Here is a 16,774-nt window from a genome sequence, read left to right as displayed (position 1 = left end):
CCGCCGTGACCGTTGCACGAGTATGGTGGCGTTGCACAGGGCCATGCCCCCTCTCAATGCGCCCCGCGTCTTGCCCCACGCTTGCCAGTTCTGACGAAGAACGGGTTGCTTCGTTTAGGCTCCGTGATCTTCAGTTGGGAATGGCAGATATGTACATGGCGCCGAATTTTCGACGTAGATGGTTGAGGCTGAACGTCACCTATGAGCATTGTAAATAGCCTTATGAAACGGTACAAATACTACGAGTGGGGAGTAGGTCCTCTCAAAGTTGGGCGGTCGGGCCTGACACCTGACAGCGAGAACAGTCCAACGCCACACGGTAGTAGAGTACAAATTACAAGGATCGAGCGTGCCATGTCCATACCGTGTACAGTTACGGCGCCTGTGGGCGTTGTGCGGCGAAGGGCAGGAACACGCTGTCGCCTCCCCCGCCTGCCCTCCCTCCTGTCTACCGATCGAGCATCTCATCGCGTTCGTGAGGCCTCGCCGCCACGGAAAAGAAAATAAGTCAGAAAAGTGCGCACGAAAAGACGAAGAAAAAGCGTGAGAAAAAACGCTGAACAGAGGCAATCTTGATGGTGCAGATTGCAGGAGGAAGAGTCGCTCGTTGATGGTGATCCTTTCATTCCCTCTGGCCTCTGCAAGTCTGCGTCTTGGCTTCGGACGGCATAGGCGCTTATGTTGTACTCCTACGCAACGATCGTTAATTGGGGGGCTCACCTGAGTTTGGGAAATTGACCACTGGTAGGCAACAACAACAGGTGTCCACGTCGGCGGGATACGGTCGTCGATGAAACGAGTGGATGGGCGCTGCTGCAGCAGCGAGCGGCCATGGCGCCATGAAAGTTGGGTTGATGGGCCGTGCGTTCTTGGTTGTGGAGTGTTTGGGCGGCCCATTTTAATATAGCATTTGAACAAGACCATTGACATTGTTGACAACCATGTTTAGCATGAATTTGAATTTTAAACAAATTTAGATCAAATCTGGAAGAGATAAGGGCTTTTCCTCGGAGGTCGGTCTAAACGATGGGAGAACTTCGTTCGAGTCCAATTAAAACAGTTATCATGTTTTCTTGTTTAGGCCCAAAGCTTATAGGAAATGAAGAACGAGCTGCTTATATAAAAATCCCCCCGCCCCCTAAAATGGTTGTGGTCGATTCAATTGAATAACCACCCTAACCCTCGACAATAAACCGATCTTCTACTTTTTAGCCATATTTTTTTCTCAACCTTTTGCCTAGTTTGTCCATCCAACCATGATGAGCGCGTGCAATCTCCTTGATCATATAGCCCCCTCACCCCCGCCTTAGAAATTTGGGGGGACCCAGTGGAGATGAGCTCACTAGCTCAACTATCATAGTGTTGTGTCGGTTGGTCGTTTGCATGCGCCTATTCTACTGTCCAATCGCTCCACCTATGGACTGTGCCTGCCACGAGAGCAAGCGAGACACCAACATTGGCACCTCCTGTTTGCCTCGCCAAGGCATCTCGCGCCACCCCCCAAGTCCAAGACTCCCGAGTTCCTCATGATGTTGCCTACTCGTCTGGTCATCTTGCCAACGCCAAGACATCGTTGGTTGCCCAAGTCCTAGACTCCCCATGTTTAGGTCTCAATTTTCGTAAGTTTTCCTCGATATGGCCATGCGCCCATAATTTTTTATAGTTTTTGTTGTAAATTGTTTGTATTTGTTACGAAAGTCGATATCCTCTGTAGATTTGTCCCGTAAACCTTCCGATTTACCCATATGAAATACGTGCTTACCCCAAAATCAATCTAAATTGTTATAGAGGAGGCTAGTTTTGATATATAAATCGGTTCCGCTAGTCGGTTATGATATTCTTATCATCTTGATCGATAATTCTCAAGATTAAGGCGATTGGTTACTTTATACATGAACACCATAAATCTTTGAGCGATTGGCTACTACAGTGATTAGGGTCATTTTGTTATTTATGTTTTTTCCTGGCTAGATTGATAGGTGGTTATCCATTTCACTGACATAGCTCTGTTCCATCCAAAAAGCCAAAAAAAGAAGAAAAAAGTTCAGTTCCTACTAAATGACGATTATACCCCTCCACACATTCTAAACCATGTTCTACTCCCGCTAATTAGGGTGGTAGTATATATAGATATAAATCGTTCGATCAAATAAGATTAACGGTTTAAATTGTTTTCTACCAACAGTGGAGAGCACCATAATCTTTAGGCGAATCCATATTATCCGGAAAACACACCAACACATGTGGTCCATAATTTCACCATACAGAAGATCATCCAAACATAAATTACTAGTCACATATATAAATACAACTTATGCCCTCGATGGCAACAATTTACAACAATAATGTCAAATAGCCATGCAACAAATAACAGGCCGAAACAAAGATACAGAAACATGCACACACACGATAAAGCAATTAGCACGCATCCTCACACCATACGGCGGAGACCTTTGCCACACACGTACGTACATAAATTAAACTAGATCCCTAAAACCAGGACATGGAGCACAAGTATTGTTGGGAATAAACGTAAATATCTGAAGATACAGAGGCACAACCCAAGACATACCCCGGTCCAAGTCTCCAAGACTTGGGCCAAATCTTGCTCCACCCCATGGATGCAAAGGATAGGTGTACAGTCATAACAACACTGCTATGGTCTTGTAGAGTTGCACTTGCACGTTAGGCATCCTCATCACCAAACAGAAATCCAAGCGACGATGGCCCTCCAGGCGCACAACGGACTCTCGTGGACGGCCGGTCCTTCAAAAAAAAAGTGGGGCAAACTCAATACAAATAGCTCAGGTTATGCTTATGCATACCATAATCCATTTCTAGAGTCTACAAGCAAGAGGTATATATACTCTCTGATATATACTCACCGTGATAAGAAGGCCAGAGTTATTGCCTACTTGGTTAGTATGGTAGATGTTTGAAGCAGATCGGCTAGATACTATTGGGTTGGAGTCTTCTTTCTTCAGAGGAGCAGCAGCCTGGTGTTCTTGATCTGCTTCGTCGCTGGCCATCTTGTCCCCAAGAACAATATTGCCTTTTGGGGCCTTGTTGGTTCCTTGAACGGATTTAGTCGAGTGATCCGGAATGATATCCTCCGGCTCCGGCTCGAAGAGGTAGCCCAGAGAGCTCCGGCCACCGCCACTGCTCTCTCCTCTACAGGCTCTACTCATCTTCTTCCTCTCGGCGCTCTCTATCTGCGTTTGTTGATCTGAGCGAGTGTGATCTGTAGCAATGACTTGATGTACTGGTGTCAGCTATTTATATGGAGCTTGATGCGAGCGTGGTGCATCTTCGGACAGCTTATTGATAGCGCACAAATCAACTAATCACACGATATAATGATTAAGAAGCTGTGAAAAGCATGAGCTGGACGTTATCTCCTTTTGGGATGCAAGAGCACGACAGTTTGCCAACTCCCCAATCACGTCCCTCCAACGCTGATCCTACGTTCGGAAAAGCAACGCACAATCCGCTGTTAAACACTCGATACACAAGAAGAAACCCATTTGTCACAGTTCACAGACAGTTGACAGTGACATCCTGCAGTTTTTCTCAGTTGGTAAGTGGGTCATGCTGCACAGTGATATGGCGCCCCAGACGGAACTTAACTGTGCTTGAAGTCTTGAACAGTTTAATAGAGCGAATGGCTGTGATTGTTCAAGCCCAAAATTGTTTTGTTCCCTTCCTTCAAAAAAATTGTTTGCCATTTTAAGCGTGGGAATATCTCATTATTTTTCATCCTACACACGCAGAAGCGTCAACGTCCAGTACCAGTGTATCACAGTAGCATTGCACGTCTCAATCGCCGTTCTGATTAATCAGTGCTTTTGTTGCGGGATATCAGCTTGCGAGGAATCTTCTTACGATCGCCCGTTCTGATTTTTTGTTGCTCACTCCTATTACCATTACTTCATTAGGCTGGTGATGGCGATGCTGCACTTGCTCTGTCCTACTCAGCACATTACGATCCGATTACAACGGTAGAGCGACGATTACCTTACCTTTTCTTTTTCTTTCAACTTTTTTTCTGTTTGAAAAAAGTGCATATTGAAAGCTAATACTATCTCCATCCCAAAATATTACTGTCCATATTCATAGTACTGAAAAATATTTAATTTTATTCAGATTAAGGTCTAAGGACTCCGTTCTCCGGCCGCTAACAGTGAGTTGTCATAGTCTGAAAACTTATCTAGCTAGAGATTAACAGATGGTGCCAGCATTGCTCAGTCGTATGACATGTCTTCTCATGGATGCTTTGAAGCATCTCCGAAGTCTGACATGCGAAGTTTGTTCATAATTCATCCTCGCAACAACATAGGCAAAGTGCAAGAGAACAAATGCATAAGGGGATTTAAAGATTTTAAGGAATAATAACAAAAGAATGTCATTTGTCCGTAGGATCAGAAGCAAAGAGAGATGGTTATCAGTCACTGACAAATCAGAAACACGGACCAACCTTTTCTTCATCACTTCCTACAAAGGACCGGTTTAACAAAAAGTTTTTTTTGAAAAAAAAAGTAGACTAGTACAGCCATTAGAAACAGCGAAGTGGTCATCAGAGACTTAAATACTAAGAATCACATCATGGATCATATTGTTGCAGTTATATCTCTCATCATTTGACCAGCAAAACTGTTGCTTCAGAAAACACAAACAAACTAACTAACCGCGGATTCATCCGAAGAACTTCAGAAATACCACGAGAGAGAAGGCTATGCGAACAAGAACATCAAAGCAAGGGCAGCAAATCGAAAGAATTGAGAACGCAGGGAGTCAGGAGAAGCGAGAAAAAGATCACCAGAAGAGGCGGCTGCCGTGGAAGAAAGATTGCGGCCGTCCTAGCAGGCACCACACCTACTTATAAAGTCGTGCGACATAAGAAACCCTAGAAGGCCCAACTGCTTATATGGGCCGGGCCTGTTTAAGGCGCGACACAGTACGTTCCCGTCGAGGCTAGGAAGGTTCTGGAACCACACAGTCGAAGGGGGTCTATGTGTAATCCTGGCACGTTACACATTACAGTCCATTTGATTTCGAGGATTCCGATTCCTGGATTGCGGGGATCAGAGTTTTCAATTGATTTCGAGGATTCCGATTCCTGGATTGCGAGGATCAGAGTTTACATTACGTCGGTTACCAGTCTTACCACGGGGTACAGTAATAAAAAACCCACGGTAACCTCTTTAAATTCAAATAAATTTAAAGAATAATTTAAATATTTGATAAATTTTGTATGGTTTCGTACGGTTTTTCACGGTTACCACGCGGTAACCGTGCTTACCGCAGGGACGTGGTAATCCCGGCCCTGACGGTTTGGGAAACCTGGCGGGGATGCTGCAGTTGCATTGCACAAGAGAAACTACAGAGATTATTCAGAGTTCAGACTCTCATCCGAGAAACGATTCCAGATATCCCATCGCTAATTATCCTTCTGTTGGCGTTGTTTAGATTAGAACAGATAATTGAAGGATGTCCCAATACGGTTTAATCTCCCAGAACTAAAATGATTATGGTTCGATCTATTACTGCTTGTAGTCTGTAGTCTGTACAACAGGAGCGAGCAGCCTTAACCTGATAGGCTACCATGCGGTCCATGCAAGGTACTAGTACTACTAATGCCCCTAACCAGGTACCATTGAGTATAATCATGCATAATCCTAGTTCACGATGAACACCGATGCTTCATTCGTCGGTGCGTTTCTCCCATACCCATCGACTCGGCCTGAAAATCTGCCGCAGGAGTGCCATCTTGGGGACGTTCCAGTGCTCGACATGCCTGGACGACAGTAAAATCCGTCAGTTCGTCAGGCACAACGACGCAACATCTGTGTGTTCTCTCTCTCTCTCTCTCTCTCTCTCTCTCTCTCTCTCTCTCTCTCTCTCTGCTCCTAAAAATCACTGGATTTCATCGTCTCAGTACGTACGTACCTGCACACCTTTCCTGATCCAGCGTCGAAGTAATATTCAGTGTACCCGGTCGCTGAAATGAAACAGTGAAAAAAGAGAGTGAAAAACTGAAACGTATACCTACAGAGCAAGAAAGCAAGGAAGGACATGTTAAATGGCACGCACTTACCGGACAGAATAGGCCTCCAGGGGAACGACATGACGCAGCTGAAACGCCAGTGTCCAATTGATTTGTCCTGCAACCACAAGTCCAGAATCATGAATCATCTTCAGCAGCAGCCGCAGCAAGATGGGTTAGTGGATTTGCCCTAAGCATCAGCAACGAGATATATAGCATGTGTTAAATCGTGGTACCTCCAGATCCTCCCATTTGGTGAGCTTCATGTTAGATTTTTCCAAGAGAGAACCGAAGTTTGTGCAGTTTCTCTTGAAGCGCTGCAGGCCATTGAACGAACCTGCAGGGTCGGCGAACTCGCAGTCCTCTTCATAAGCCTTCAGCGTGAGATTCCCTGCAACAAGTAGGAAGCAAACACAGAAATGTGCACGGTGAAGCCTAAATGATAAACAAAACTCTGAAAATTACATAAACAATCGCGCGCTGCATCACCGATCGATTGTTCATCAGAAACGACTCGAGTTATTTAAGCATTTCACAGTCCGTCGCTGACCTGTGACGAAATATGACCGCGCGAAGTCATCCTTGACAGCCTCGGCGACCTGAGCGCGGCCCTGAGGCTCCGACGCTGCTTCTTCTACGGCTCCGGCGCTGTCCCCCTCCGTAGGCGGCTGCGACGGCCGGAAGAACGAGGCGGCGATGCCGAGGAGCTCGGAGCCGTACCAGGCGGCCCTGAGGACGGCGTTCTCCGAGCTGGAGGACGTCTCGTTGCCCGCGCCAGGGGAAGCGGGCTTCTCCGCGTGCAGTTGGAAACGGCGAGCGGAGCGGCGCGTTGGACGCCGGAGGAGCACGCCGGATTTCTGCCGGTGATTCGCTGCGGGGAGGGTAGAAGTTGGAGAGCGGACAAGCATGGCCATTCCTTTTCCTGCGGCCGCCGGAGGACCGGAGCTGATCCGGCCTCGCCAACAAAGCGACCAAGAAGAAATGGACTTTTTTCTAGTAGTTTTTATTTTTGAGGCCGAAATATGTTTGCCTTTTTCACTTTCAGAAATATATATGTGGTGACCAATGACACCATGTACTACACCACGCCTATTATTTGAGATCGAAATATGGAAATGGAAAAAAGAAAAAGAAAAGAAGAGGAGTGTGATACAACGTTACGCAAAATTAAAGTATTTATAAAACACGATTTTTCAATTTAATTATTATTTGAACGGTAGGTTTGTATTTATTTCATAAATTTTAAGATATCTATAATATTCTTTGAAGCTACTCATACGGAAAGAATATATGTGTGTATATTTATAAGGATAAGTGTGTACATGGTTATATAAGCAATTTGAGTTTGTACAGTGTTGAGAAAAAAAAAAGAATGGTTGGTTAAAGATATCAAGAATAGATAAATCAGTTCATTTTTAATGGGTACTTCAGACTAGGGTGGGCCTGTTTATAGGCTTACCGGTTACCGCTTACCAGCCTTTTGCAAAGGCTTTCTTCTCGCTAGGCCGAAACAAATGGAGCGTACTATGTTAATAACTTAGTATTGGGCCATCACAAACCTCAACACCCTTGCAGAGCCAACATTTTGGGAATGAGTCTACTTTATCACTCTTATCTCTTGCTCCTGATTGAATCGTCTCCCTCAACCGTAAAACGGGGTAGAACTGTTAGATTCTAGGTTTCCCTAAGGTGCAGATCTAGGGGTAATTTGCTCATTGGAATAATGGTGGTTGCCTTAGAGAATGAATGGTAGAGAAAGAGAGAGAGGAACCCATACCTTCATTGGTCTTAGAGCTTGATGCAGCCATGGCGACGGTGTGGCAGTGTGAGGGCATCGGTGACGACGACGGTGTTGGTGTGGGCGATGGCTGTAGCGGGCTTCCCCTCACTTCAGCGCCTATCCCGGATCGGTGGGTACTAGGGTTTGTGTGGGGAGTCCAAGTACAGGGCGAACGTTGGTTCGCGTGCCCGGCAGCTCCCCCTATTTAGTATTGCGTTGCGTGAGAGGGGCCCACAGCCACGAACGGCTGGCTCCCCTGATCAGGGCGCGTAGGCGGAGTAGGGATCGGTTTCCTGATCCCCGGAGATCGCAACTAACAATAACACCTTCCTTGTCTTGAAAAATCAGTGCAAACAATAATACAATCCTCTTTTGGTGGTTTGAGAAATGGTTTTTACTAATGTGACAGGTTGATGGTCTAATGCTACCTACAAGCCCCACACAAGTTAGCACACAGTGTGGCACACATGTGAAAATAAATTCGTTTGGAGAAATAGTTGATAATCTTGTACTACTGAATACCGTACCATTTTCATATGCAGCATGACATTGCATCTGAATGTGGAAAAAAGGCACACATGATGAGAACGCTAAAACGCTAAACTGTATCTAATCCCTACTTGATCGATTCCTCTAAAAAGATCCCTACCTAGCTGATTATCTGAATTTTCATCCATTTTGGTTCGGTGTCACCGCCGGCCGATGCATCCTTATGTGCCTCGTCCCTGTATGCCGTCACCCTTGATATCGATGATGATGTCCACTTCTCACTGCAACTACAACTACCACCACAGCTTCCTCCTGTGCCAGTGACCAATGCAACCGCTTCATCCTTTGCGTCCCAACTAGCAATATACTCGGCGACTGGAAACTCCTGCTACTATACTACATATGTTGTTGTTAGAGCATCTCCAAGAGAACGGCCAAATGGCTATCCAAACTAAATTTTGGCAAATACGAAGAAAAAAAATACCCTTCAACAGCCTCTCTATCCGGTTGGCTAAGCCATATGGCTAGCTAAACCACAGCACCCACCGGCCAAACTTAGAGAGTCATTTTGGCTGGCCAACCGTGGGTCCCACCACTCCTCCCATCTCTCTTTGCCCAAATAGCAGAGGACCATGGCAGCGGTGGGGCTTCCTCGTCATTCGCCGCCGTCGGCTCCCGCCTCGCGCGCTTGCCGCTTGGGACCCGTCGCCGCCGTCGTCGCCCACTCGCGCGCGCGGGAGCCGCCGCCGCCGTCACCGCCCGCCTCGTTGCCGCTCGCGCGCGGGGGGAGCCGCCGCCGCCATCGCCGCCCGCCTCGTCGCCGCCGTCGTCGCCCGCCTCGTGCACGCGTGGAGCCGCTGCAGCCGTCACCGCCCGCCTCGTCGCCGCTCACGCGCACGGGGAGCCGCCGCCGCTTCCCGCCTCGTCACCACCGTCGTCGCCCGCCTCGCACGCGCGGGGAAAAATCAGGGAAGAGGGCGCGGCGGCAGGGCGGCATGACAGCGAGCGTCGCCGCGGTCTCCCGCTCGTTGCCACCGGCCTCCAGCGCCGATTTCCGCCGCCGCGAAGGCCTTCCGCTCGCCGCCTGTTCTCGAGAGCTGAGGAGAGAAGAATGGATGAGCGGCGACAGCATGAAGGGAGCGGCGGCGCCAGTGAGATGGGAGACGGGGTGGTAGAGGGGCCGGCGAGGGAGGGCTCCGCCGTCGCTTCGCATGCCCATCGCCATTGTTTCGCACACGCAAGAAGAGCTTCGAGCACTACCTCCGGTCGCCGCGGCCTCCCGCTCGCCGCTTGCTCTCGAGCGCGGAGCGCCGGAGAGAGAGAGAGAGAGACGAGCGGCGGCGGAGAAAGTGAGAAAAGTAGGGCTCCGTCGTCGTCTCGCTCACGCACAAATCGACTGCCGCCGTCCGCGGTAGGCGGTAGCCATTGCCTCGCATGACTCGGGGAAAAGGGAGAAAAGAGGAGGAAGAAAAGGGGATATTTAGCTGACATACAGGTCCCACTGTACTCATAATGAAGAGTATAGATGGAGAGTCTGTTAGAGTAAGAAACTAGTCTAACTAGCTAAATTAGATGGAGAGTTAGCTATATGTGTGTTTGGAGAGTCTAATTTGGAAGGCTGTTGGAGATGCTCTTACTCGCTGCTAGCTAACCACTTGATCCAAATGCCCTACTGCTACCACTATTCATTGCCCTTCTTGTCTCGCCGTCCCCAGAATATCCACCATCCGTTACTGGACCGTTGTTGCGTTAGCCTCCCTCTAAATAAAGGAACTTCCCCTTTGTCAACCCTCTCCCGCCTCCACGCTAGACCTGAACAATAATCGAAAAGATCTGATGATGATCTTGCTTTGGTACATTTCGATGTTAAATTGTGTCAATGCGAGATAATGTACCAACAATCCTAATATTTGATAGTGTCAAAATATTATTGAAGCATTTGGTTTGTTATCCTACCAGTAAGGTAAATTGTGGTAGCAAACTAAAGTTGCCCGATATAAGTTGTCTATATTACACTTAATACTGTCTCGTTCCCATTGTAGCAACAGCTTGAGCCTTTGACGACATGTTGATCGATTGAAACTCATGCATGCACGTTGTTCTGCATAGAAACGTTGATCGCCATTTGCGAACAGAAGATGGCGACTGTCGTCAATCGGTCACAGTCGTTGTTCCAAACATGAAGCGACAGCTGGTCGATCGGTCACACATGCTGCCATGCATGTGCGATGACTGACCGGCCAAAAACGTTTTTTGCACACAGAAATTGGAATCGCTGACCACGTAGGTACGTAATAACGTAATGTCAGTCGTCATCGCCAGTCGATCTCTCGCTTCACCTCGATCCATCGCTTCTAGCTTTACCAGAAGAACATGCAATGTCGAGCTATAGTGAGACACACGCAACAGCCGAACACTTTTTTTAGACAAGGGACGTCATGGTAATAAGCTAGATTATTGAACTTGGACTGATTCTGTGCACGAGAGCATGCAATGTTCTTTCCTTGAACATGAAAAAGACGCGGAAAGACAATGTGTCAATGTACATATATGCACGGCGGCACGTTTCCGCATCCGTAGTTAAACTATACAGTAGTGCTCTAATTAATAATGGGAGAAATTCTGTGTTTAACCGTAAATTGTCAATGAGTACGTGGCAGAAACGCCGTGATGTACATCTGCAGGGTTTGCCCGGACAGGTCCGATCCGTGAACGGCAGTGCCTTGTCTTATTTTCTTTTAAGAACTATAGGCAGTGCCTTACTGCCTTTTCAAACTAATATTCCATCTAGCCCTTCCCTTTGACACATTTTTTTTTTCACCTTTTCGCGCTGTCGCACGTCCTCGAAAACAATTGCGCCACGGTGAATGTAGAGCCACACGTACACGGTTTCCTTGCAAGTACAGTGAGCCACTAACGCACGGCCGCACGGGACACTAGCTCAGTGCGAAAAGTGTCAAACTTGATGATCAAGGCACGATTGACTATTTAACTTGTCAAATCAAAACAGTGTACGTACTACTAAAACTTCAACAAATATGTGGCCGGTGGATTTTCTTCCGGTTGATAATATTGTAGTTTTGAAGAATGGTGAGATCAAACTTTAAAATCTTTTATACTATAAATAATTTTTAAAATATTTATCAAGGATATGAAGACTATATGTATAAATCAGTTTTAAAAGGTACTTCAATAAAATTATATATTTGCTAATATTTTTATATATATTGTAATAGAAAATAGTAGTCCAAGTTATTTTTTAAGATCATTTGTTTATCTACAATAATAATTATTATTAAACCGGAGTGTATTACTCGTCTCTCGAGCCTCAAAAGATATCGCGCCTGCATTATGTATACGGTACAACCGTATAACTTGCTATGTCTCTCCCACTCTCTGCCTTTCAGCTTAGCCTTTCAGAGTTTTTTGTTTCAACGTTAACTTGTTTAAGTGCGAATTCGGACGCCACGTTTGCACACCACCCGTGCTACCGCCTACCGTGCACCGAGGCAGCCACCGTCCCACCGACCAATCCAAAACATCGACCAGACAACCGTACGCATGCGTACAATAATGCCAATTAGCGCGAACTTCTTTGGAGTCTAATGTCTACTTGCCATTGCGCAAATTTGCATGTGCCACGCGAGCTACCCGTGCTTTGTATCAGTCCATCGACTACGTACCGCACAACCATTTTCACCTATGCGCGACGGGTCAGCAAAATACTTTTAATTATACACATTCACCTGTTTATTGCATGTCAATTAAATGATCATTTTTTTTTAAAAAAAAGACAAGATAGATTACTCATTCCGTTCTAAAATAAAAGAGATTTTATCAATATGTAATTTGTTACTTTAACAAATATACACGTTCAAATTCGACTGCAACAAGTTATACCAAAATATTTATAGAGTGATATATGTTATATCAATCTTACAGACACTGGTGGAGAAATCATCTTTGATCGGTCGACCAGATTTCATAATAGTTCCGGTTGTATTAAAAACCGGGACTAAAAACATCTTTAGTCCCAGTTTAAAAGATCAAGGGTACTTTTTCATCTTTAGTACCGGTTGGTGTTACCAACCGATACTAAAGATCTATTTGTAGTACCGGTTGGTGTTACCAACCGGGAAAAAAGATCAACATAAGCTTTACTCCCGGTTGGAGTTACACCAACATAAGATGTATTTTTAGTCCCGGTTGGTAACACCAACCGGGAGTAAAGATCCCCATGCGCCACCGGCCAGCAGCACCTCGTCCTCCCCGCCCTATCTTATCCCTTCTCCTTCCCACTTCTCCTCCTCTTTCTCACTTCTCCTTCTCCTCCTCCTCTCCTCTCAACCCTCTCCCCCCCTCATTCTCTCCCCCCTCCCCTACCCTCCGGCTCCCCTCCGGCGGCGGGAGGCGGCCGGGCGGCGGCGGCGGCCTCCCCTCCGTCAGATCCGGGAGGGGAGGCGGCCAAGCGGCGGCGGCGGCCTCCCCTCCGTCGGATCCGGGAGGGGAGGCGGCTGGGCGGCGGTGGCGGAGGGCGGCGGCCGTCGCGCACGGAGGGCCGTCCCTAGTGGCGGCGGCGGAGGCCAGCACGGAGGGCTGGCCGCAAGGCGGCAGGCGGTGGTGGCCGGGCGCAAGGCGGTAGGTGGCGGCCGGGCGGCGGTGACCCGCGCGGCGGTCGGGCGCAAGGCGGCCGGCGGCCCACGGCCGGGCGGCGGCGACTGCGAATTTTTTTGAATGATTTGTATATTTTGGTGGAGCATTTTGTTGGTTGATTTAGGGATGATTTTGTGATTAATTTGTGGATTGTGGATGTGGATGTATTTTGTTGTGCTTGATGTAATTTTTTTTTTGAGATTTTGTGATGTATTTGAGTATTTGAGATGATCGATTGTGGATTTGGAGGCAATTTGAGGATGATTGATTTGGGATTTTGGGGACGGGATGGTGTGAAATCAATATATATTAAAAACAATGAAGAAAAGAAAATAATAAAGAGCAACCGGATCTAGTCTTTTTAGTCCCGGTTGTATCTTTAGTCCCGGTTGGTGTTACCAACCGGGACTAAAAATAGATTTTTACTCCCGGTTTTTTCACTCGAGACTAAAGATAGCGATCTTTAGTCCCGGATTCGTAGTCCCGGTTGGATGGGGGTTACGAACCGGGAGTAAAAACCCCTTCTCCACCAGTGAGATTTTTTTTACATAAATATTTACAAGCAGTTAACATGCAACTTCTCCGACCGGCCGGCCGGTCACAGCCACAGGGGTTTGCATCTTGCATATGGAACAGAAGAAACAGATGCCCAAGTGGCCATGTGTGCAGCAGCCACAGCCAGGTAGGTAGCTGTACGTGTACTACGTACTCTACCGCTTGACCTGGGGCGTGACAGCGTGAGGGAGGCGCGGCACATTGTTCTCTACTTCTCTCGTGTATTTGTACAGGAGTACGTACGTAGTGTCAAAGTTCGTCTTGTTTGACTTTGCAAGTTACAACAAAAAAACACACAGTACAGTACTACCAGCGCTGCAGTAATGAGTACGTACGTACGTACGTATGTCGTGGCGTTATGAACGGAAACTTATGGCCACGTACCGATCGAGACGTACGTGGTGTAGATAATTAAGGTAGAGAGATCAGGAATAACCTACAAACTTAATCGATGCTAAACAACCTAAATAGCATGTTTGGTACAGTTTCAACTTTTAAATTTAGCTTCAGGAGTTGGGTCTAGAGTGGAATTATGGAGCTGCCTAAACCCAGCTGCACAACTCTAGTTTATTTTGTGAGAGAGCTCCACCCAACTCCACTCCTAGTTTTGATGGAGCTGAAATTGTTTGGCTGAGCTCCAGCTCCAGGAGGGATGGAGCTGGGAGCTGTACCAAACAGACTCTTATCAACGAAACGAACAAACTCCCGTTTATCTACAAACCAAATAAGAATAAAAAAAACAAGCCATGTCATGTCATGTTTAGAAAAAACTTTACGTGCTCTTGAGTTTTTATCAATCCTATGTCACTGATTTTTTTCTCGTCCCTGTATGCTTTTGAGTTTTCGTTTTAATCCTCACTGTACCATTCTGCAAGTTGACCTTATTCTTTTTTCAGAATGACTAAATTGTCCCTCTAATACTTATGGGCAAGCTTATTGAGGAAAAAACACAGATACCAACATGAAAATAAGATTCATTTGTTAGAAAAAAAAAGAGTAAATTGCATGAGCTATCCTTTAACTTGTAGGGATGTGTCATCTAGATCTCGCCGGAGGGGGCCAACAACCCCCTATCCGACCCCCTCCCTGCTGTACTAACTAGCGCATTAGCATGTTAGTTAGTACATTATCAATAAACATGATATAGAAAATTAATTAATAATAAAGAGATGGAGAGACAACGCAAATCAACTCCTCGTCTTCATTGCTTCGGCTTCACACGTCTCTCCGTTCTCCCATTGTGTCTCACTATGTCTCAAGTCTCAAACTGTCAAACATCCAATGATACAACTTAAGAGCTAAATTCAAGCTTTTTTAATGGCAGAACACATGATATGTTATTTTATCATCGGCATTGCTTACTCTGACTTATGATTTGTTCGCCCTGCCCACACCTCCCTAATCATAAATCCTGGCTTCGCCCCTGCCTAAACTCTCAAAATGCATATCCAAATCCGAGAACTTGTCATAGTGTATCATCTAGATCCCAAATCACCACAGCCCCTTTAGGATCCTACGTGGCGCTGATGTGGCATGCCACACGAACATGACATGGCATCATTTTGACTGACAAATGGGACCCATTTAAAATTTTTCTTTTTTCCTTCTTTCCTTCTTTTTTTTCTTTCTCCTCCTTTCTCTGTGACCCGAGAAGAAGAAAGGAAAAAAAAAAGAAGAATGAGAAGAAAACAAAAAAGAAAAGAAAAAAAAGCAAAAGAAATGAAGAAAAAAAGAAAAAGACATGTCACGTCCATGTGGCATGCCACATCAACGCCACGTAAAATCCTAGAGGGGTTGTGTCGATTTGGGACTTAGATGATACACTTTAACAAATTATGGGACCTAAATCTACATTTTGAGTGTTTGAAGATCTAGATGACACAACCCTACAAATTTAAGGACTACCTATGCACTTTACTTAAAAAAACAAGGAGATAGAACTATTTGAACATAAAGTTAGAACTGAAATTTAAAAGTTTTAAATAATTTTGTGTCAAATTTGATTAAATGCAGACAACATTTTCACCAACATTTAAACCCAAATAAAAAGAATATTTTGCCTGAATTAATTTATCGGTGAAATTCTTGTATGGATTCAATCATTTGTTTTTTCAAAATTTGTTTGAATTTTTTTCTTTTTTCAAATTTGGCATCAAATAAATTTGTCCCTTTTAATGACATATTCAAATAATTTTTTTTTACAAATTAAGTTTTCCACATTTAAATTAGTGTTTTTGAAGTAAGTAGCATATAATTGTGTAGGAAAATATAGTAAATTTTTAAAAAATCCAACGGTCAACTAACTGGATGGGTACAAATAGATCAAACTAAAAACCCATAGGTATTTGGGGATGAGGCAAAATTCAAAGATGTACAGAAGGGGTTAAGAAAAATCACAGGCACATAAGGAATTTTCTCTTTATTCTTCAAACTACAACCAGTAGTACAAAGGATGCTAAATTTGTTCAAAAGGGCCATTATATTCCTGCATGATAATGCTGTTAAAGTAAAAATCTAGAATAAATGCTAATCACCTAACGTTTTTCTTACTTAGTGAGGGGGACCATTATGACCTAAGATGTTGCATATGGGAAGTAAACTTTGCACACCGAGCACATTTAGCTTAGAGCCACCTATTCAAGGATTCACATAGAAAAGAACTATGAATTGAAGCATAATATTTTGGTTTTCTTCCTAAACATGAATATCTGATATTGATCAAGTTTGATTTGACTTATAGGAGCGTAATTATTCTAGAACGGAGGTAGTATTGTTTTATCAGATTTAGCTGAATTATTTCCTTTCTAAATATAAACCATTTTAGAACTTCAATGTGTTTCTTTTGTCTACTTTCATCCCAGGTCAATTCGTGCAAATAAGGCCATTCCCAACCCAAGACACTAGACATAGTTTCCACAAACTCCATATCATCAAGAAAAACTAGTAGTAGACATTACTCTTACAATGCAAACACTACTATCTATACTTAAATTTAATGCTATTTATCTCACATAATGTCTTGGATGTTGTGAAAAAACTATGTCTCATGCAAGACATGGTTTCTTTATTTTTTTTATTTATTCACTTGCCACATAATTTTTCATACTAGGTGGCAGCCTATTTAATGCTATGGACACCATCCTAGTCATTGGGTTGGGAATGGCCTAAGGCTGTGTTCTCCCCCCCCCCAATTTTCTCAACCCACATGTCTCGTTTTCCGCGCGCACGCTTTTTAAACTGCTAAACGATGTGAT

General features: G+C 45.2%; 2 protein-coding genes and 2 non-coding genes across 4 annotated transcripts; all 4 read right to left on the bottom strand.

The window, feature by feature from the left end:
- Positions 1-2,254: 2,254 nt before the first annotated feature.
- On the bottom strand, positions 2,255-3,293 carry LOC136356138 (protein SPIRAL1-like 4). Its single transcript, XM_066309706.1, has 2 exons — positions 2,886-3,293; positions 2,255-2,766 (listed from the first exon to the last, which is right to left on the bottom strand). Exons 1-2 carry the CDS (start codon positions 3,186-3,188, stop codon positions 2,686-2,688), a joined length of 384 nt encoding a protein of 127 aa, XP_066165803.1. The 5' UTR covers positions 3,189-3,293; the 3' UTR covers positions 2,255-2,685.
- Positions 3,294-4,234: 941 nt separating this feature from the next.
- Positions 4,235-4,331, bottom strand: LOC112938879 (small nucleolar RNA R64/Z200 family). The gene has a single exon (XR_003242198.1). It is a non-coding gene; the product is annotated as a small nucleolar RNA R64/Z200 family (small nucleolar RNA).
- Positions 4,332-4,568: 237 nt separating this feature from the next.
- Positions 4,569-4,643, bottom strand: LOC112938874 (small nucleolar RNA Z199). The gene has a single exon (XR_003242193.1). It is a non-coding gene; the product is annotated as a small nucleolar RNA Z199 (small nucleolar RNA).
- Positions 4,644-5,501: 858 nt separating this feature from the next.
- Positions 5,502-7,016, bottom strand: LOC4336751 (uncharacterized). Its single transcript, XM_015778786.3, has 5 exons — positions 6,594-7,016; positions 6,280-6,434; positions 6,095-6,161; positions 5,947-5,998; positions 5,502-5,794 (listed from the first exon to the last, which is right to left on the bottom strand). Exons 1-5 carry the CDS (start codon positions 6,955-6,957, stop codon positions 5,701-5,703), a joined length of 732 nt encoding a protein of 243 aa, XP_015634272.1. The 5' UTR covers positions 6,958-7,016; the 3' UTR covers positions 5,502-5,700.
- Positions 7,017-16,774: the final 9,758 nt, after the last annotated feature.

The sequence above is a fragment of the Oryza sativa genome, chromosome 4, assembly GCF_034140825.1.
Source record: "Oryza sativa Japonica Group chromosome 4, ASM3414082v1".
Classification (NCBI taxonomy): Eukaryota; Viridiplantae; Streptophyta; class Magnoliopsida; order Poales; family Poaceae; genus Oryza; species Oryza sativa.
The sequence above is the reverse complement of the archived record's forward strand: the minus strand, read 5'-3'. Positions and strand labels throughout refer to the sequence as shown.

What these genes read in the sequence shown, in the direction of transcription:
- LOC136356138 (XM_066309706.1), bottom strand. Translation starts at nt 3,188, where the DNA reads ATGAGTAGAGCCTGTAGAGGAGAGAGCAGTGGCGGTGGCCGGAGCTCT. An exon ending in ACTCTGGCCTTCTTATCACG is followed by an intron (nt 2,767 to 2,885) that starts GTGAGTATATAT and finishes TTTTTTTTGAAG; the next exon opens with GACCGGCCGTCCACGAGAGT.
- LOC4336751 (XM_015778786.3), bottom strand. Translation starts at nt 6,957, where the DNA reads ATGGCCATGCTTGTCCGCTCTCCAACTTCTACCCTCCCCGCAGCGAAT. An exon ending in GCGGTCATATTTCGTCACAG is followed by an intron (nt 6,435 to 6,593) that starts GTCAGCGACGGA and finishes TACTTGTTGCAG; the next exon opens with GGAATCTCACGCTGAAGGCT. An exon ending in GGATCAGGAAAGGTGTGCAG is followed by an intron (nt 5,795 to 5,946) that starts GTACGTACGTAC and finishes ACTGTCGTCCAG; the next exon opens with GCATGTCGAGCACTGGAACG.